This window comes from Sciurus vulgaris, assembly GCF_902686455.1.
Source record: "Sciurus vulgaris genome assembly, chromosome: 2".
Taxonomy (NCBI): domain Eukaryota; kingdom Metazoa; phylum Chordata; class Mammalia; order Rodentia; family Sciuridae; genus Sciurus; species Sciurus vulgaris.
The window spans coordinates 150,006,515-150,028,900 of NC_136462.1; the positions used below are offsets into that span (position 1 = coordinate 150,006,515).

Genomic DNA, 22,386 nt, shown 5'->3' on the forward strand with positions numbered 1-22,386 from the left:
AATTCAGTGGTGGATTCCTTGCCCAGCGTATGCGAGGCCCTGAGTTCATTCCCTGGTACCCGCAAAATAATAGTTATAATAATAGCAATTAAAAAAAAAAAAAAAAGGAAAAAAAATCAGTTTTCGTATAGGTGTTGCATATGGGCCTGTAGAAACTCAGGCATTCCCTGGCAGTGAGTGACTCCTGCTTGAAGCAGCAGTACCTGTTGGGTTAATTTTAAGCACTCAGCAAGAGTTGAGTTTTTGAGCTTCCTAAATCTGGCAGCAAAGTCGTTTGATGTTAGAGGTGAAACAAAGCCATCTTGATTATCCCCGATATTTCAGCTTAAAATGAAGCATAATGAGAGGACACAGATGGAAAGTCACACTTGTTCATAACAGAGCCAGGTCTGAAAGTACAATTTCTTCATTTCCAATCCAGAATCCTTTTCTTCACTGTACTCTGAATTGCTAATGATTTGTCTTTTGGTGAGGGGTGGAAGGTGAGGGGTGAAGAGAATGGTGATGTATGTTTAGATACAGTATGAATCCATCCAAGGAATTAAATAAGTCGGTTTGTGTCAGGAGAACTGTCAGTCATCCATCTTTTTAATATTCTATAGATGGAGATGAATATGTCATGTCACTTCTGTCATGTCCCATTTAGCAATGTATATGTAGTAATAATGTGAAGATGGAACTTTCCTTACTTGTTTCAGACCTTTGCCTGGAGATCAACAAAATATGTTTTCACCCTAGAAGATTTATAGCTGACCACTTGTCTATGCTTTCCTTATGACTATTTGCTTAAAACTATCTGTAGAAGTTTACCCACAATTCTATGTGAATGAGACCGACTCTAAGGAAGTTGTAAGTTATTCACAAGTCCAACTGAGGTGCTGTAGAGTACACTACACTCAAACCTCTGCTATCTTTTAAAGTAATTTGACGTTTGGTCCTTGTGCAGTTCAAATGTATTTTTGCATTATTGCTGTTATCTTTCTCATGTCATGAAATGTAAATGTGCTGTAGGAAAGTGACAAACTCGTGAAGTAAGGACGCCTAAGAATTCCAGAAAACAAATTGTACTTTAAGCAAATATTTAAAAAACTCTTAGCATATGGGAAATTGCAACTACTAATGAACTAATTCAACTTGATGTTCATCGTGGGAGAGACATGGATACTTTATACAAATAATTTCAACCTTTTTGGTCTTAAGATACCTTTAAAAATTATTGAGTCCAAAGAGCTTTTGTTTTTGTGGGTTATTTCTATCTATATTTATGGCATTAGAAAATAAAAGACAAAAATGTTTAAACACAAGAACACGCAAGCACACACTTCAGTAGTTGTCAGTGATGGATATTCTCACACATCAGATAGTTAAACTGTGCTGTCATTCATGGAATGAGAGGGAAAAGGGCAAATAATGTCTTAGTATTATTATGAAAACAGTTTTGACCTAACACCTGAAGGGCTTTCAGAGGTCCTCATAGGGACATATTTTAAGAAAACTGCTTTATGCAAATGTTTCAAAATTTTTTAGATTTTGTACATAAATGATTGCAGTTGTGATTATGACATGAACAGAAGTATCATCTAAAAATGCAATAACAAGCCAATTTTGTGTCTCCAGAAGCTGTATAATTCCAGGCACAAGAAACACAGATAGGTGTACATTTTGTGTTCTTTTTATCCTGTTGGGTTTTGTTGGGGGTAGTGAGGGAGGTCGAACCCAGGGCCTTGCACAAGCTAGGCAGGCACTCTACCACTGAGCTTTACCCTAAGCCTTTACTGCTTTTCTAATATGGCTTCAGACAGTGGTTGAGACCAACTCCTAGAGAATCAAGGGCTAAGAAGAGAAGATTCTAATACATTGGATTTGGATGTGAACAAGCCATAGGCATTTTTTATTTTTGCTCATTCCCTTGGTCAGTTAACTCTTGCTCACCTTCCCTTGCCAGTAACCAGCAGTTGATTACAGCCTCCATCTTCCATGTTCTTATTGTCCATTCCAGAACTCTGATTTTTCAATAGATAAGTTAACTGCACAGAAACATATTCATCACTGAGTATGATTGTTGTGTAAATAGGTAAATGGTATTTAAAATATCTGGATGTTAGGCTGGAGATGTAGCTCAGTGGGAGAGTGCTTGCCTAACATGGGCAAGGCTCTAGGTTTTTTTCCTCAGCCAAAAAACAAAACTATATATTACACAGAAATCCTGGATAGATAGTTATGGTCCTTTGAAAAGCTGATAATGTATATTTCTGATTTTAAATAATGGAACATAGGATCCCACTAACTGAAAATTTTAGACATCCATCCCCTTTTTAGAAAAGGGGAGATTTTAATAATGCCTCCATTTGATTTCTACTCTACAGAAAATGTGTAAATTTGGCCAAAGGTGTTTAGAGAAGGACTGTTTGTTAGGTACTAAGGTACATCTTTTTTCCCCAGACTGGGGATTAAACACTTAAACCCAGGGGTGCTTTACCACTGAAATTTTATTATTTTTTTTATTTTTTAAAATTAATAGAGTCTCACTAAGTTGCTAAGACTGGCCTAGAACTCGAATCCTGGCTTAGCCGTCCAAGTTGCTGGGAATACAGGTATTTACCACTGCATCTGGCTGGTACTGAGCTACTTTAATTGTTGCTTTGTATCATTTGTGAAGGAGTCTCTCCCATAAAATGAGTTTTAAAGACACTTGATGTTTGAGAAGGAATCAGCTCTGATCTTTATAAATACCTAAGTTTGTTATTACCTTTACAGGGTATAATTTTCTCTATAAAATTCTTAGATTCTGCAAGTAGCCTAGAATCATAATTGTGGACAATTAAACTTAGTGACCAAGGGGACAACTTCTATGCACCAACCTCCAGAGATTATGAGCCAAATGTTTGATTCAGAACATCTAAAATACACATGTTGCAGATCTTTGGACTCTCTTAGAATAGTTAAAACTATAATAAAGATTAAATGTGAGTTCTCAGTTTTTCTTACAGCAGTGGGACGAATGTTCTAAACTACATGCATCTTTCCCACTCGCCAGATTCTTCTGTGCCCCTTCCCTGTCTTCCCAGATTCAAAGTCACCACAATGTGCACTTACTGATGGGACTTTTGTGTCTGATGTCTCAGATGTATTGAGACAGAAGGTTGAAAATGACTGTTTTTAATGTTGTTAACTTCACTCTCTACCCCCAACCACACACAGATTTGAAGGCCGCTTTGCCTTCTGATGAAGTCTTTTCCTTTGATCTGAAACAAACTTTGATGTCTTCTTTCTTTTCAGGTGTATAAGCTCTCTCTGAAAGCTGAAAACGGTTGTTTCTGTATTCTTTTTTTTTTTTCTTTCCCCCTTCTTGGTACCAGGGATTGAACTCTGGAGCACTTGACCACTGAGCCACATCCCCAGCCCTATTTTGTATTTTATTTAGAGAAAGGGTCTCACTGAGTTGCTTAGCACCTCGCTTTTGCTGAGGCTGGCTTTGAACTTACAATGTGTGCCACTGCTGGCTGTTTCCCTATTATAATTCAGAGATCATAAAGGCACAGCCCCTGCCTTTGAACTGCTTATAGTCAAATGGAGCAGAGAAGCCAGTGGCTTCAATGGAGCCACTTAAGTTTTTTGTTTGTTTTTGTGTTGGTGGTACTAGGGATTGAACCAAAGGCTTTGCACATGGTAGGCAAGTGGTATACTGCTGGGCTACATCCCCAACCCTTTTTTATTTTATTTTGACACAGGGTCTTGCTAAATTTTCAAGGCTGGCCTTGAACTTGCAATCCTTTTGCCTCTGTCCTGAGCCACTGGGATTACCGGCATGCACCATTGCATCCAGCTCCCACTTAAGTATTCAAAAGTAGGTGAGTATTTGGTACTCAACTCAGTTTGGAAGAGGGAGGAATTATTCAGTATTTCCCAGAGGTGATTTTTGAGTTATACAGGCATGAAGTAGACAAGGATGGGGAGTTCCATTTTGAGTGCCTAGGAATTGTGACTAGTTTATAAATTGTAAATAGTACAAAGAATAGTAATCAAGTATTTTAACACCTTTTTCAGAGTGTTCTCCTTTTGGATAATGCTGCTTGTTTTTTTCCTTCTCTGTTTCTACCTCCCTACCCCTTAATTAGAAAGATGTTTGGAATATGGAAAGAAGTAGAAGGGTAGGAATCTGGGTGACAGAATAATAGATTTACCAAGAAGTAATGCAAATCCATCTCTAAAAACTATGTTCCTGCTTTATTAAAATGCAATTCTGTTGGTTACTTTCCTATTGAAAGTATTATACTCTTGTCTCAAATCCGATCTACTTGAACTTAAGAGCATCTCTTAAAGTCCTTTCAGGGAAAAAGATTCCCATTTTAGCTTAGGAATGAGAAGGGGAGACAGTGAGACTAGGATTCAAGTTCATGCTGCAAAAACATTTTTATTGACTATCTGAGTTACTGCATGTTGTTTGATCAGCTACAGGCTGTTTAATTTGTACATTTCAAATCAATGAAATTTTAATTCCGCCAGGATTTGAGTAAGTAAAAATGACACAGAAAACCCTGATTCTGACAAAGTCTGGGAAAATGAAGAAAAAGCTGTCCATCTGTGAATTGGGCTTAGTGTTTTCTGGGATTGATAATAGCAGAAAACAAGCAGCAAAGCAGTTGAACTTGATGTAAGAACCAGCACCTGTGCAGTAGCAACTCCAATAAAATCACCTCTACCTCAGGGGCAGTTGCTGTGCCCAGGTCATAGTCATGTTCCTTCTAGTGGACTTCCTACTGACAGAAAAAATGCCAACTAGCTGAGGTCTTCTTTCCAAATAGCAATTATCTTGCATTTAGATTAATTAACTATTAGTTGCAGTGACATGAACATATGTAAAGAGTTCAGTGCTCTTAAAACTTGAAGTTATAGGGCTGGGGCTGTAGCTCAGTGGTAGAATGCTTGCCTAGCATGTGCAAGGCACTGGGTTTGATCCTTAGCACCACATAAAAATAAACAAAGGCATTCTGTACATTTACAACTTCAAAAAAAATTTTTAAAACCCTTGAAGTTATAAATTATCTTTCCTTTAATACCTTGACATGTTAAAGGGCAGTATTTTAAATGTTGGACTTGATCATATTCTGGAGACTAAGAAAATAGAGTCCTTGAAGTCAAGCTGACTCTGCTTTTAGCCTCCTAAATGAAAAGGTAGATAGAACAGGTCTTGTTTGCAAAATAAATTCAAGACCTACTTATCTACCAACAGCAGTTATATATTGTTATGTAGAAAAAAACTGAAATATTAGATGGGAAAGGTGGAGAAAGGCATAAAAGGCATAAGGAACCCAGAAGAGTCTTTTAACTCTACTAATTGATAGGAAGCTTACTAGAAATTGGAGAATGGTGTTGGCAAGTTGAGGAGAGGATGTTTTCTCATAGTGGAGGCTTCAGAGAGTTCAGAAAGTTTTCTGGTACCTGAACCTCCTTGGATGGAGGTGAATTCAGTATTATTTATAGAATGCCACAGCACAGTGAACAGTGCTGGGGCAGTTTTCAGGGTGTGAGTTGTAAATTTTGGAGGATGAGAAGTATTAATAAGGCCCCACTGCCCATTCATTTACTCTGCTTTACACTCCTGACAAAGTACATGCTTCAGAAATATTTTACTGGATATGTACAAGTGATTATGTATCATTTGAACCAGCAGGAAGTTAATTATTAAACATGCACTTTGATCAATAGAAGGCAATTTAATTTTATCAGGAACCAATGTCATTTAATGTCCCAAGCTGCTAATCAACTTTCCAATTCCATCTAGTAAGGGTATTTTAAATTCTGAATATTCTGTTACTAAACCCTTGGTAGATGTCACCAGGATTCTGTGGTTGTTTTACATATTCTCTTTCCCCTTCATTAAACTAGGGAAGCTAAAGCTTATGTAATGACTTGTTTAGGAGTTACAGAATGGTGCAGGTAAAGCTAAGAAAGAAAAGATTTTGATTTTTTTTTTAACTGCCCGATAATTAGGGATTGTGACTACAATGGTCTAATTTTTTAAGACTCTTTTTTTCTGTTTTGTTTCTAACAGATTTATCAGCAGGTTGCAGGTGAACATGGCCATGAGGTAAACTCTACCCCTTGTTTAAAATTAGTTTTAGCAGATTGTTCAGTGTTATTTTAAGGAACTGAGTCTTAGGAAAAGCAGAAGTTTTGTTCGACTTTATTCTAGAATTTTTTTTTTTTTTTTTTTTTTTTCCCTAGTAGAAGATGAGAACAATACTTAAACAAAAGTTATTTTTTTCTTCCTTTTGTGTTTCTGTGTGTGTGTGTGTCGTACTGGGAATGAAACCCAGGGCCTCAGATTCAGGAAAATGCTCTACCACTGAGCCACATGCCTAGCCCTTAAACAAGTTATCCTTATGCTGCATAATTGTAATGCTTGAAATTGGTTATCTCCCTTGTTTAAGTGGTTTTTAAAAGTCAAAGATAATTCTAGACAGTTTTTTCTTGGTCAAATAAAATTTTATTAAAACATGATAGGTGTCAAGTTTTTATCATTTTATCCATTCACCCATGTTCATATTACATGTGAAGTACTCCATCCATAAAGCCTATTAGAACTCTGAATTCAAATTTGCCCAATCTGTAATATCATACCTCCTACTTGGTTGTTTCTATTTCAGTAGCTGAGAACATCTTTGAATATACACCTTTTTAATTGTTTATAACTTGAACCATTTCTGAGCTTACATCTGCTATACCTTTCTTATTTCAGAGTAAGTGATAGAGCTTGACAGGGCAGGTGTGTATCTATGAAGAGCTGTCATCATGGTAAGTGGTTAATTCAGGAATCTGAGCTGCTCTTTTTACCAGTAGGCAGAGTTCAGTAGGAAATGAGAGGTGTTTGGTGTCTCCAATTTTGAGTGTGCTGGCAAATGTGAAGTTTCAAAGTCAAAGGTTTTTTTTTTTTTTTTCCTTTACAAATCTTTAAGTGAAGAGAGTTGGGCATATCTTGGGCATCCGAAGTTGTTACTCTGCAGCTTAACTCAAGCTTTGAAATGCTGTGTGTGCAGAGCTTAAATGGCAACTAGAAACTGGAACTGGAGAACAATGCACTGACAGAGCAGGGCATCAAGGTTACTGAATGACACTGGGGCCACGAGGCAGGATGCCCTAGAGCCACTGACTGCACACCACTCTTCTGCCAGTACCTAGCTTTGCCCTGTGGCAGGTGTTTTTTTTGTTTTTTATTTTTTTTTTTAATTGTATATTTGCTGTGTGCCACTTATAGTTAGACTGGCTTCATTATTAAGTCATCCATTTCTGTGAAACAAGTATTATTTTTCCCTTTGAAGGGATATAGAAAGTCTGGATAAGATGACTTTTTTCCAGGTCATAAGGTGAAGTAGCAGCAAAGTAGCAATCAAACCCAGGTCTTCCTGTTTTCAAATCTGGCTCTTTATATTACAAGACAGGTCCTAGAATCAGTTGCAAGTAATGTTTTCTAATTTATTCCAGTCTATCCCCTCAGTTTTCTACTTAAGCACATATACACACCGAAAGCACATTTGCTGCATGTTTGTAGTTGGTATGTAATAGTAAGTAGTGCTTTATTTTTCCCTGCCTTGCCACCCAGACGTAGATACCCTTTTGTTCTTTTTTAAAGTTTCCCTTTGGGTTTTGCTTATGCCCTGGCTGTAGGTCCTTTGCTATATTTTTTAAAGAGGCCTGCCAGTCCTCACATGGGGAGCAGTGAGAAGCCAAAGAGCAGTGGGTAGTTGAAGGAATATATTCATTTACTCAACAAGTATTTGGTGTGCACCTGTTACACATTAGCCTTTGAGGATCAGATGATGAACAAGACAGACCCTTTTGCATGCCTGTCTTCATAGAATTACTCATTATACAGGTAAATTCAAAGTTAGTTGTGTCAGCACCATGAAGGAGAACACAAGGTGTTACCTAAAGTGTACAGTGGTCGGAACCTCACCACAGTGCTACTGTTAAAAATGGAGATTCTACATTGAGAAAGGCATGTAGTTTCCCTTGCTCTCTTTGGTCTGCTTCTTGTCTTCTCAAGTCTGTTCTTCATACTAATGAAATGTGATGAGTATGGAGAGGCTGCTGAAGACATGGAGACTTTCCTCCCTGCCAAGCTCTGTAGGCCTTAGAGATTCATGACAGTTTGCACATACACAAATTGACAAATGTAGTTTGACTGCTTGAAAGCCCTTAGAGTTCATTTAGTGCAATCCCTCATTTCACAGCTGGGCCTGGCAGTGACAGCCCTAGCATCCTAATACTGTGCTTAGGACTAGAATCCAAGTCGGGTGAGGTGATGGCAGCACACCAGGCTGCCAGATAATAACATGAGCCCAAATTTTGCTGAGTGCATGGTGCTTGGATGCCAAGTTCAGCCAGCAGAGGATGAGTGACTGAGAAGGGTAAATACAGAAGAGAGACAGGAAATGACATCAGAGGGTCTAATAGAAAGTGACATGCATTGGCATTGAAATGCCATTATGTATCTTGAGACACCCTGGCTTTTCCAAAGAAAAACAGGGATGCACAAATTGGTGAAGCTGACAATTGAATGTGTACAGATGTTGAGAAATGTCTACATTGAAAAATGACAACTTAGAATTTTCATAGTCTAATAGAATGCCAATCTTCTTTGGGGAAACTGTTATTCTTATATCTGGAGTTGTCCTGTTGTGCAGAAATTCATACTTATGCCTGAAAATTAAATGTTGATACAACAAAGTTTCAGAAATTCTCCATGTGAGATATTTATGAAATATCTCATTAATTTAATAATACTTCTGTACTTTTGCTATTTCTTTTATTAAATGACTACCAAGGTAATAGGTCATTCCCAAAGCTATACTCTTCAGACATACATCCTAAGACACATTTTCAAACTGTTATTGAGCAACCTCTTAACTAAGAAACATACGAAATCATGAACTCATAGTGCATTACAGCACAGAAATAGAACACATTTGAAACATTTGGATCTCAAGGCTAAATGTGTAGATCATAATAAAGACATTTGAATGGAACTCTGGTCTTCCATGTGCTAAAGGTCTAGACTCTTCAGTAGACAGGTTCTTGAGGCATCTAGTTCTTAAACTAAGCAGGGCATCTACTGTCACTAGGACTGTTAGTATTTGGTGTTAGGTAGCACCATCACCCTTTATTCATGCTCTCTTTCCTGTGTGCTTTGGGAATTGGCTGAAACTCAAATCAACCACAGGTATGTCCTAATCCTACAACCTGCAGTCATCTGAAGAGGTGTGTACCAGCAAGCAAGTCCAGACTCCTGGGAATATATGCATGCAATATGATCTAAATGTGTCAGAGCAAGCCAGCCTGTCTTCATCCTAGTTCACCTTATCTTGCCTTCTTTTCTCAACAGCTACCAGAAGCTAAATGAGTCCTTTCTATACCTTTCCTCTCACCACCAATGGAGTCTAAGACCATGAACCAAAAAATATACCCCATTGGGAGACTTATCCTCATTCTCCACTCCTACTCAAACTGCAGGCCTTGCTTTTGCCCTCCTTCGTCATGCTCTCTCATTGCCACTCCTGTCTTCTCATCTCCACACCCCTCCCATTACACACACCTGTTTCTTTTATGCTCCTTCCATTTATTTCCCCTTGTCCCCACCTCCCATAGTGGAGATTGAACCCAAGCCCTCTACCATTGAACTATACCCCCGACACTTTTGAAATTTTGTTTTGAGATAGTCTTACTAAGTTGCTCAGGTGGGCCTGGAACTCATGATCCTCCTGCCTCAGCCTTCCCAGTAGTTGAGATTAGAGGTGTTCAGCACCACACCCAGAGTACCCCTTGTTCTTACCTTTCTAAAGGTAAGACTTTGAACTTTATTCTTACTTCAGGCAATATCCCCATATCTGGCTCAGTGCATAGTAATTCTTGCCTCCCTGTTACAGTTTAGATACGAGGTATCCCCCAAAAGCTCTTGTGTCAGACAATGCAAGAAAGTGTAGAGGTGAAATGATTGAGTTACAAGAGCTTTGACCTAATCAGTGCATTCATCTGCTGTGGGATTAACTGGGTGGTAACTGTAAGCAGGTAGGAGAGGAGTTGTTGGGGGCCTACCTTTGGGGTATATATTTTGTTCCTGGAGAGCAGAACTCTCTGCTTCCTGATGACCATGTACTGAGTTGCCTTCCTCCACCACACACTTTCCCCTTGATATTTTGCCTCACTTTGGGCCCAGAGCAATGGAGAGTTGGTGGCTGCCCAGGACAGACCTCTGAAACCGTGAGCCCCAAATAAACTTCCTCCTCTAAAATTGTTCTTGTCAGTTCTCTTGATCATGGGCAAAGTAGCTGAAAAAAACATGCCCCAAACTGGTTCTAAGGTTTAGTAGAGTCCAGTATAGTCTAAATTCTTATAGGGGAAAGCTAGTCTTGCCATTTATGCTTGGGCATGACGATAAGGTTTTAAGTAATCACAATGGAGAGTAGCAGAGAACACTGGATGAACATTAAGATTCATCAAGCCAAGGAGGGTTAGAGGCCCCATATTACAAGAGGTGCTGGGAAAGCAATGTGGGTTTTTATTGTTGTTGATGTGGGGTTTTTTTTTTTTTTTTCCTCTTTTGTTTTTTTTTTTTTTTTTTTTTTTTTTTTTTTTTGCGGTGCTGCGGATTGAACCCAGGGCCTTGTGCTTGCAAGGCAAGCACTACCAACTGAGCTATATCCCCAGCCCACTGATGTGGTTTTTTGTGTGTTTTCAAGTTTTGAAGCTAAGGAAGCCTATAACATAGCCCTTTAAGTCTGGAAATTTTGTCTATGGGCCTAAATTCCATGGGATTTTTTTTCTCCAGCAATATTGAACTATTCATGTGAAACGAGCTCAGCTGCCAAAGCTGTAGTCACTAAGCCTCTTGCTCACATTTACTTAAAAAGATGGAATTGGGGCAGCTGATCACACTGTAGCCACTTAATAACACTGATGATGAACATAAATGAAAAAGCAATCACTTAGTGATTAAGAATGCAGATGGTGAAGCCAGACTGCCTGGGTTTGAATTCAGGCTCAGTCTGTGTTGGGTAGACTTATCTAACACCTATGAGGTACAGCCTTATTTTTTTAAATGGAGTAATAAAATTGTGAAAAGTAAAGATAATCATGTAAGAGGATAGATCAGTGTGGGCACCCAGTGAGTTCTCTGTGAATTTTAGCTATGTTATTTTTGGAGAAAAGTTTCTCTTTTCTCATTTGGACTTTAAGGAAAGTGGATGACAACAACTCCTGAATGAGAATATTTTATAAAACATAATGTGAGCCTTAATTATTGTTAGTGAAAACCTCACCCAAATTTAAATTTTAATCTCCAGTATTCAACTTTTACTTTACCTTGATGATGCAAATGTGTGCCTCATGCACCAGGAGGAGCAGTTTGCTCCCAGGTCTTCCTGCTTAGGGACATCTTCAAAGGCCACACCAACCGTGTAGTCCAAACACTCATCCACCTCCACCTCCCAGTAGTGGCGCCCTCGGACTGGAATTAGATTTCCCATGACAGCAACACACCTGGTTTTAGAAAGTGGAAGCATGTCTGATTTGAGGGTGCCTTAAGTCTGACTGTGCAGATGAGTGACACCATCTCCTGGTGTCAGTAAGTAGGTGGTCTGTGAATGTGGATGTAGGTGCTTCTGGACACTCACTTGTGAAGCTGTCAAACTTAGTGACTAATGCTGAAAGTTGTAAGAGGAGTATTATACTGCTTGGAGGAGGCATCCCCCAAAACAGGTTCTGTTTGCTCTTAAACATGGTTGGGACTTTTCTAGTAATAAAGGTTAGATTGATTTATTCATTATAAAAGAGATTGAAAACTCAGTAGAATGCAGCCAAGAGAACAATACGCTTGAAGTTCATGAACTAGCCAGCACTTATTTATGGTACAAAACCAACATGGAGGCGCTCTGAGGTAACCCTATGTTAGGGATGACTCCAGGGAGAAGATAAGGATTCAGAGGCTGATCCAAGAAGAGCAAGATAACACATACCTCACAAAGCATCCAACTCTACCTCCAAAGTTCCACTGACATTTATACTGACAAAGGTCAGAGATACATGTTCCATAACAATAGAGTACTCAATGGAGGAAGGTTGTCATTGAAAGTCAGATCACACCAGCATTTTCAAAGGAAAACCTGAGTGAGATCTGGACCCAGGCAGGCCCCTCCTCCCAAGTCCAAAAACCTCAGCAACGAATATCTGGTAAGCAGTGGCTTATTGGTTCCTTGATACGATCCTATAAGGTGGATAAGGTAATCTCCAACTTTATTGTGGCGGGGAGGGAGGAGTTCTGGGGATCAAATCCAGGGTCTTGTGCATGCTAGGCAAGCCCTCTGTCACTGGGTTACATCAGCAAACTTTTTCATGTTATTTTGAGATAGGGCCCCACTAAATTGCTTGAAACTGGCCTTGAACATGAATCTTCCTGCCTCAGCCTTCCAGGTTGCTGGGATTATAGGCATGTACCATCAAAACCAACTTGAGAGGCCATGTTTAATGGAAACTGAATTAGCCCTTGAAGTTAACCAATCTGTGTTCTTATTCTCCTATTGCTTTGATGTTTATATCTCAGTTTGCCCCTTTTATGCATATTTGGGAAGGAGGATAGTATAAATAAGTCACTTCAATATTCAGTACCAGGCTCTGGAAGTAGCTAGAGAACTAAATAGCCAACCAGCATCTTTGGTGAAACCCCTCACTCAGGTCACACACAAGCTCAATGATGAGCTTCAGGACCAGCCACTTCATTGCCAATATCCCATAGGAGTTTTGTTATAAGGTACCACAGTGTAGAAGGATGCATGCTGGGCTAAGTAGTAGGAGACCTAAGTGGTGTGTGTGCTCTTGCACAGCCTAACAGCCTAACCCACACCTTGTGGTGCCATGAACTCTGCGTCCAGTCCAGGCCTCTCCTGCCCATACCATTCCCTCATCCCCCACCCCACCGGGCTCCTACCTCTTTTCCTCTTTCTAGGCTGCATCTGTTTATCATAATCCAATTCTCCCTGACTAACAGTGTCATTAGGGAATTTCACACAATCTTCTAGTGAGCAGTCAATAAAGTACCTTGTAAACTGGGTCTTGCTGGGTAGCAGCTCCTTTGCAAGGATTTTTCTTTCACTTCGAACTACTGTAAACCCATCTTTAGAAATGGTCAGCCAGGGATGGCAGGTGTCCTTGTTCAGGTGAAAGTAGCTTCCTATTGGGGAAGGAAATACCCAGATGATTCCCCTCCCCATATCCATCCGCAACCCACCCCTGTAGCCAGTTATTTCACTGCTTTCTCCACAGCTTGGTGGGACTAGCTTCCTGTGGAATCTGCTTAAGCCTGCCTCTGCATTTACAGCCATTCTATGAGTTCCGGATGACATTTACCATGTGTGGGGCATTTCTTGTGTGCGTAGCACAGCCCTAAGCAATTTGCAAGTCTCATCTCTTTCAGTCCTCATGATTATACTTAGAAGCAGGTGTTACTAGTTCTATTCTGTAGATGAAGATACTAAGGCACCAAATGATTAAGAAATTGGCTGGCACATGCTAGAACTCAGATTTGAACCCCATATCTGATTCTAGAGGCTGTGCTTTTAATTTGTAAAATGTAAATACCTGCACTTGAATCAGAATTTCCAACTTGTTTACCAAAAGAAACAGGAATTGAAGGAATGTGTCCCTGCCCCCCACTCTTGCCATTCCAGAGAGTGAACCTAGGGGTGCTTTACACTGAGCTACATCCCCCCCAGCCCTTTTTACATTTTATTTTGAGACAGGGTCCCACCAAGTCACAGAAACTGGCCTCAAATTTGCAATCCTCCTGCCCTAGCCTCTGGAATGGCTAGAATTATGGTGTGCTACATGCCAAGCTTTGAGTGAATTCTTAATGTTCCATTTGACAAAGGTTAGCAAAATCAAAAGTTCACTTTGCATGTAGGGCAGGAGATTAGTCATCCCCAAGTCATGATGAAAAGAAAGCTAACCAAAAAGTGGTACAGGTCTGGGTATAGGCTCAGTTGGTAGAGTGCTTGCCTCTTATGGACAAGGACCTGGGTTCAATCCCCAGCACCACAAAAAAAAAAAAAAAAAAAAAAATGTGGTACAGAATAGGGCTGGGGTTGTGACTCAGTGTAGCGTGCTTGTCTAGCGTGTGTGAGGCACTGGGTTCAGTTCTCCACACCACATATAAATAAAGTCCATTGACAACTAAAAAAAATTTAAAGAGTAGTACAGAATAGATCTAATTAAAAATCAGTTAAAAAAAAAAGTCCATTATTTTAGGAACATGGTAACTCATTTTCCATTTTACTGTCCCTTAGTCTAGCTTTTCTTAGTTGCCATTTTGTCACTTCTGATTGTCTTAGTTGAGGTCAAGCATCCCCACCAAACTGTTAATGATTATTTTCTACAATCTGATGCCTTTGGAAACTTCATTTACTAGCTGACTGGTGGGGAAGGCATGTTTCTACCTCACAACTAATAATGTGTGGCCCTAATTGGCTGCTTTCTGGTCCCAAACATACATACATACATAATATATGTGTGTAGATATATATTAATATTTTTGCTGATTCATATTCATTTTTTAAAATATTTTTTGTTGTAGGTGGACACTGTACCTTTATTTTTATGTGGTGCTGAGGATCGAACCCAGTGCCCCACACATTACTAGGCAAGTGCTCTACTACTAAGCTACAACCCCAACCCTGATTCATATTCATTTAAGTTTTTCATTAATAATGTGCATGCTAAAAAATTATTTAAACAAATTAGAGATGACTGAATAATCAAGAGCTGGCTGTACTTTTGCTCTCCATTCTCTTATTGAAACAGTATTCGGTATTTCAAAATACCAAGTTGGCACAAAAAATCAGAAGTGCCAGACAACTGAAGGAAGGCCCAGCACTAGGTAAAAGAAAAACCCAAATCTTAATACTAGCAGTAATCCTTTCCAGCTCTGTGACCTTAGGTGGCCCTTGAATTTGTTTTTCCCGTCTATGTGGAAGGAATATAAATGGGGGTTAATCACAGACCTCTAGCATTTGGTAATGGAGAAAATAAGACAATGTGTTTCAGTGAAAAATCCCAGTTAAGAGAACGGCCTGGAGCCTGGAGCTAGCCTCCCAGCCTCTGCTGCTTACCTGTAAGTTGCCCACTCAGCTGGCTTGACTGTTTCTGCTCTGAGGTGTAGGGAGACCCACCTGGCTTCTGTGTGTACCTTGGCAAATCTCAGAGAGCAGAGCCAGGATAATAGGAGATACGTGGGTATTTCTAGTGAGGTCTCAGCTAACTCAAGGCTTGGATATGAGATGTGACAGTTCTCTGACAGAATGATGGCAAATGAGAAGGAATGTGAGTACACTCTAGGGCCAGAGAGGAGACTGACTTTTAAGCTGGCCTTGAGCCGGTGAGATAGCTTGGACCCACAGCCGGAACAGGGAGGTAAGCAGAGGCCATTGACTTCTTGTAATTTCATAAAGGCCTGATCTCAAGGGAAATATTCAACCTGTGTAAGATATGATATGTCTGTACCACCCAGATCCAGTGGGACAAGCCTCTGGTCCAACTTGGGCCTGAAGAAAAACCTTGAGTTCTAATGCTCACTCAGCCACAAAATTGCTGAGTCTTGGACCTTCATCTGTTGAATGAGAGCAGAGGGCTTTGATTGCCCATCAACTCCTTCCAGTCCTGACTTGCCATGTCATATTCATCTGTTTTCTTTTTTAAGTCATAGAAGCACTGGGTCTGCCACAAAGTGGCCACCTTAGATCACAGAATGTGTGGTCCAGGGCACAGACCTGTGGTGTGGACTGTAGCAGGCTCGCTTCTGGTGCTGGGGCCCCCCACATTGAGGGCTCTCACGAAGATCGTATAGCACTGCCTGGGCTGCAGCTGTATCAGAGATTCACAGGTTGGGATGCCCACAACAGACCTGGGCAAAGAAGCAGAGATGTAGTCAGCATGAGGCCAGGGGATCCAGGCCCAAGTGCCAGATGTCCCTTTCAAGACTGGGATTTAAAAAAAAACCTCACTCTTGCTTCCACCATCTTTTGACCTGCAATAGCATAGCCAGAAGTGCTGGCTCCTCCTCAGTGTGCTCTCAGATAACCTGTGGTCCACTTTCTTACTTGTGCCTGTACCTGTCTCCCTTTCAATCTCCTCACCCAAGTCTCCTAAGTACCCGGCACCATGCTTGGTAAATGCAGCATCATGGAGCTTGCATGCAGTAAAATCCAGTGTACCTTCATCTGGCTGTTAGGATCATGACCTCTCTGAGGGCAGTGGCTGTGTACTACTCACTGCAGTACCATGCTGGACCCATAGAAAGTTCTCAGTATTTGTCTATGAACAAATGACTTTGATCAGAACTGAAAGGGTCCTCTGAAATCCATCCTGTTACCTGCCCCCCTGAAGGACAACTGCCTATTGGGAATAATCCAATTCATTCCAATTGTACTATTCAAAAATATAAGCTCATAATTGCCACTGTCTGTATTCCTGTGGTTACCAATCACATTTCAGGCCAGTGAGCAAGAGAAGTCTTCAAAGCCATGTTCATCTACAGATAAAATGCCCTTACCCAGACAAGGCCAGGAGGTTCACACCATCTTGGAGAATGCACTTCAGGCTGGAGAGGCACTTTTGCTTATTCTTTCAGTAGGTATTAACTAAATACCTTAGGTTCCAGACACTGTTAGGGACACCTTGGGAAAAACCAAATGCAGTCCCTGCCCTTCTCGAGCTTACAGTCTATATGGGAAGAAAGATGTTCTTCAAGTAACCACTGTGGTAACCATGACAAGTGTACAGTGTGCTGTAGAGTGTCTGGGTAGAGGGTTGAGTTCTGAAAAATGAGTAGGAAGTAACTGGGTGAAAAGGGAGTAGAAGCATCTCCTACATAGAAGGCAAAGCATGTGCAAAGGCCATGTGGCATGAAGGAGCAAGGAAAGTAAGAGTATGACCTATGTGACTGGAGCTGAAGAGGGAAGAAGCGCTAGTGTGGGATGAGCTGGAGAGGCAGAAGGGTCCAGAGCCTGTGAAGGAATTCTGCCTTTCCTTCAGCAATGGGAGGCCAAAGCTATATTTGTACTGGGAGAGTAAATACCACCCAGATCACCCAGGCCACTGACAAGCCCTCTGAGGATCCCATCATTATGAGTTTGCTCCAGGTGTCTGGTGGCTCTGAATGTATCAGCACAAATTGCAAAGGAAAACTTAAACCACTAGGGTGACTAGAACCACTGGACCCCTCTGCCTGACTCCTGAGTATCTGTAGAAGTAGAAAACCAAGGTCAGCCTTAATGTGGCTATGGACATATAGACTCCACCTAGAAGAGCTAGATGGGATAAATGGTCAGATTCCAACGCCAAAATTTAGCACAAAAGAATCTGCTTCCCTTACAGCTGACTCTATACTCCTCCATTTCTCCAGGTCCAGCTCCATGCACCCTATGCACCATAGCAGTCTGTCCTGCATGCAGTGCTTCTGCTGGGCTGCCTACTGGGTTTGTTCCCCTTCCACAAGCTTTTGGACTCTTGGTTGCAAGACAAAGGAACATCCGTGTTTCCTCTGCTATACACTGACTTATCAGATCTGCAGGCCCTGATGGTCATGGAGTCCAGCCCTCGTCTACTTGTGAATGCCTCCTGCTCTGAAAAGCAGGGTGAACATGAGGCTCCAGACAACCCTCTACAATAGACAGTATCTTTGTACATTGAGCTACAATACCTTGTCTTTCCTCATTCCGCGCCCCCTTCCCTGAATTCCAGCCAGATGGATCTCTTAGTGCCTCCACTTCCAGCTCACTCCTGCCCTGGGGCCTGTGTTTATCCCCTGTTCCAGGAGGGAGACTCCTGTGCCAGCTACTCTCCAGCTCAGTTCCTCCCATCTGTTTTGCTCTCAGTTTAAATGTCTGCTATACCCAAAGAAGGTCTCCATGTCTACCTCCATCCTCTAGTTTCATTACATTTCTTTTTTCTTCCTAGCATTTGAATGCTTCAGAGCACTGTGTATTTTACACATTGGTGTTTTCAGGTTTTTTTGGTTGATTTCCTCCTTTTGACTAACCTAAGGGCAGGGAGTGGTCTTTCTAATTTCCCAGTGCCCCCCTCTCCCAGTGCCTGGTACCACCTAGGCTCTCCATACTTGTTGAATGAACGAATGGGAAACCATACTTGGGGTGGGGGGAAAAGTAAACATGAGGTTTTAACCATTTATTTACTTACTTGGTCATCATTCACCTTCAATAATAGCATTTCAGCTACTTCTCAAGAAAACCAAGCAATCTAAAATTAAGAGTCCTGTGTGTCACAAGTTCTCACCTTCTCTCCATACTCCACACATTTTCTAAGTAGACCAACAAAGGCCCTCATGACTCACTCAGTTACTCCTGAGGCTTCTGGTGTTTCTGCTTGGGTCAGTTCCACTGTGTATGAATCCACAGGATTCAGGTTCCCAGACTCCCAGCAAATAAGTGCAGCCTCTTCACAGCTCCTTATCTCTTTGCTTTTTATAATGGGAGGAGATGGAGCTAAATGCAGGAGGAAGAAGAAATAAATATGTTCATTTCTGGTCATTTTGTTCAGAGCCATGGACAAATATCACGACCATCCTCTTCCTCCCACAGAAAAGATTCAGTGCAATAAAAAGCACCAAGGAGGGGTTGGGTGTGTAGCTCAGTGGTAGAGCACTTGCCTAGCATGCATGAGGCCCTGGGTTTCATCCTCAGCACCGCACACACACAGTACCAGGAAATCCCTTTCAGTGTTCCTGGAGCAGAGAATGTCTCAATGTTCAAATGTCAGTGTGACCAAGTATAACATTTTTTTAGATCAACCATGAGAAAATGTCCCTGCTGTACCAGGCACATAGATTTGGTGCATTAAACAAAACAAAACAAAAAATCACACAGCTCTTTCTGTCATTTCAAATGAAATCAAGAGCCCTGCTACATGTAGGAACCTGTACCCTGGTGTCCCCTGAAATAAAAACCCTGCTATATAAAACAAGTGGTCCCCATTACCTGTCATGTATACTGCATGCTCACTGGAGGGACTGGGGCCAGCTCTGTTCTGAGCAATGACCCAAAATTCATACTGAGTATTTGGTTCAAGGTTTACCACTGAGCAATATGTTTCTTTGACGGTCACTGTAAACACTGTGGGGGGAAAAGAGAATTCAACTTTTAATAAACGCCAAGTGGCTCCAAGTTCGATGTGCTGAATCCCATTGTAGTAGATTACAAAATCTACTGCAAGTTACCCCCATCCCTGTATGCATGGCTCACTGCAATGTGACTTTGCTGCTCCTTCTTTTAAGAGGTTCCATTTTTCTTGCTGTGATTTAAAGCTGGACTTACCTATTTGACTTGCTTCTGTGACTTGATTTGGATGATGAGGCAATGATAAATACGATATATACAGAGGCTTGGGAAGTGCAGGTGCACAGGGGCTGTTAGGAATGCTTCCACTACATGGGAATAAGTCCAAGCCAGTCTCTCAGAAGTTGTGAGACAACATGGAAACAGCCCCAGCACCATTACAGCCATCCCAACTGAGGCACTAGATTAGTGAGGCCACCCTAGATAACCCAGTCCTACTCAAGGTGGCTCAGACCAGAATTGCCCAGTCAACCCATAGAGTTATAGGAAATCATAAATATTTGTTATTTCAAGCCACCAGGTTGTAGCTAGGGGGATCTATTATTACGCAGCAAAAATGGACTGATACAACTCCATACCTCCTCAGAAACCTGCAAGGCAGCGATAACTCAAATCTACCCTTTGATACCAGTTCTTTTATGACAGCATGGTCCATTTAAAAGACCTTCATAGATTTCCATGACATAGCCCCCACACAATGGCCTCTGCATGTCTGCAGAGGATGCCAGCATGGTTAATCAGTAGCAAAAATAGTGATTATTCAGGTTTGACTTCTTGATCCCCATCCTCCCTTTTCTTTTCCCTTAAAGTCCTCTCTAGTTCTTTTCCCTGGGCAAAGGATGGGCCAAGAGCTGCCAACAGGGGAGGTAGGTGGCCACTCCCAGGAGTGGTCTCAATCTGAGGTGTGGATCTAATCAGCAGCATTCCTTACAGGTTGCACAGGCTCCCTCACCTTACATGGAATCTGCAAATGGATCCTTCAGTTTTTCCTGTAGCACAGATTACTGTGAAAAGAGCCAGTCTTACTTTTACCTGCCAGGACATATTAGAATTCAGTCCAGCTGGTTATTCTTAACAAGGGGTATCCCTGGCCTTTCCTGCACCCAAAGCAGGCACAGTTTGATCTCAAGGACAACTCTGACCCAATGGCTTCATGGTATTCTTTAGTCAGGCCCCAACTTGCCTTTCTAGCCCTTTCTGCCATGCTCATCTGCCTGCATCCCATCCTCTGGGCATCCCCGGATGCTCCACATACAGACTCCTCTCTTCTTCACCTTCCCAACTGCCAGGAAGGCAGTGTCTGGTCCTCTGAGGGGTCTGAACCATTCCCATGGGTGTAAGCTGATGCCTCATAGAGCCTCACCTTCTTGGTTCTTTCCAGGTGAGCTGTCTTGCACTGGCCGGTAGGACAGCTGATAACTCTCCACAGTGTCATCAGAGTATAAGCTCCAGCACACCCGGACCGAGGAACCTGTAGCTGAGTTGGGGGCCTGCGGATTTATCACTGGAGCAGAAGGAGCTAGAAAAAGGAAAAACAGAGAGAAAACAACAAAAAAATGAGGAAGCTTAGGTAGAGGTGTGGGATGGGAGGGGCCCTTTTATAGGATCGCTGATCATCAATCCCCCAACACATCCATGGTCTTTAGGAGTGGAGAAGGCAGCCCAAAGTGGAAAAGGATGGGGACACAAAGCCTTTCAACCATGAGCCTGCAAGAACAACCAGGGTACCCATTTTGGATAAATGCAGATGAGTTCGGGGAGCAGAGGTCAGTAATAGGGTTTCAAGCTGGGGTACAGTTTGCATATCCTCAGTTTGTAGGTCCTCTGGCTCTTCTGTGGCATCTAAAAAGACAGGACATCCAGGCTCACAAGCACTGCTGTCCTTATTCCTGGAGTGAACAGAGGGAAAGAATTCAGCAGAGTTGCTCTGCTTTTCTGGAGGTGGGGCTCCTATGGCCATTTCCCATATGATAATCTGAGAAGATTGGGCTGGTCATATTGTACTTTTCAGAACAAATTTTTTAGAGTCCATCCTCTCTGTATGTTAATCCTCCTTCCACCTCCACCCCAATATAGATGAAAAGAAACACACGCTAATTAGAAGAAAACCAAGTAATGCTTTTTCTTTGTTCTTCTTCCATAGCAGCACCTCCCTTCAGCCCAGGCTTTTAGGGATGCTCTTAGTTTCAGAACTTGAAATTGAACAATGCCGATAAGGGCACAATCAACCTTAAAGGAGCTTACCTAGCTCATCCTTTCCTTTCTGTTCAAAGACTAGGAGACCACAAAGTGACAGGGGGTGAGGAGGGAGAGAGAGAACCTGCATTCCAAAAGGACAAAGTCCAGAGTCCCAGAAGATGTCCTTCTCTACACTGTCAAGAATGCCCAACCAAGAAAGCAGGGTAAAAGGAAGGATGATTTGGGAAGTTAGTTGTCTCCATGGGAGCTAAATACTAGGCGAGGAAAGTATCAGTGCCTCTGAAGTGCTAACTTGTACCTTTGTGTCTTTTCTTCCAAATGACTAGGCCTGATTATTTGGGCTGCACCATCCTTAGACAAGAGAAAGGACCGTCCAATGAACATCATAACTTAGTGAAATTTTCTCTTGACCCAGTGGTTCTAAGAATGAACCCAAGATGTGTTGTTAAAAATGTTCATCACAGTATGATTTATAATGGTAAAACCTAGAAACATTCTAGTCCCCAGCAATTGAGGACTAAGTAAAAAAAAAAGTAAGGTACACAGCCATTAAAATGATGTTCAGGAACAATCTATGTGAAAAAATACCCATCATAATTATTTTACTTAAAAACAGATTACAGAAAAGAATCTTCATTTTTATAAAAAAAAATCTGCAAATTAAACCCTAAAATGATATAGACAGCATTATTCACAATCATGTTGTTGGATGTTGGTGACAAAAGGAGCGTAGGAAGTAAAAAAAAAAAAAAAAGCCAAATTCTAGTATTATCTTTAGAAATAAATATTGCAATAATATATTTGAGAGCTACTTGGCACCTTATAATGTGTTACATGTACATTACTTCACTTAATTCTCACCATATTCTTTTCTTTTTTTCTTTTTTTTCACAGTGCTGGGGATTGAACCCAGGGCCTTGTGCTTGCAAGGCAAGCATTATACCAACTGAGCTATATCCCCAGCCCTCACCATATTCTTATAAGCATGATGATGTGCATTTTACAGATG

General features: G+C 41.3%; 1 protein-coding gene and 1 long non-coding RNA gene across 2 annotated transcripts in view; one reads left to right on the forward strand and one right to left on the reverse strand.

The window, feature by feature from the left end:
- Positions 1-3,288: 3,288 nt before the first annotated feature.
- Positions 3,289-7,196, forward strand: LOC306654667. The gene is made up of 3 exons (XR_013762022.1): positions 3,289-3,851; positions 6,056-6,091; positions 6,743-7,196. It is a non-coding gene; the product is annotated as an uncharacterized lncRNA (long non-coding RNA).
- A 9-nt stretch (positions 7,197-7,205) lies between these two features.
- Positions 7,206-22,386, reverse strand: part of FSD2 (fibronectin type III and SPRY domain containing 2) — a 36,983-nt gene continuing 21,802 nt past the window's right edge. Inside the window, exons 7-13 of the mRNA XM_079128469.1 lie at positions 20,542-20,697; positions 19,041-19,175; positions 18,398-18,548; positions 15,816-15,949; positions 13,093-13,225; positions 11,362-11,538; positions 7,206-8,703 (exon numbers count right to left, since the gene is read on the reverse strand). Coding sequence (XP_078984595.1) covers positions 8,451-8,703; positions 11,362-11,538; positions 13,093-13,225; positions 15,816-15,949; positions 18,398-18,548; positions 19,041-19,175; positions 20,542-20,697 — 1,139 coding nt within the window. The 3' untranslated portion in view covers positions 7,206-8,450. The remainder of the gene's footprint in view (positions 8,704-11,361; positions 11,539-13,092; positions 13,226-15,815; positions 15,950-18,397; positions 18,549-19,040; positions 19,176-20,541; positions 20,698-22,386) is intronic.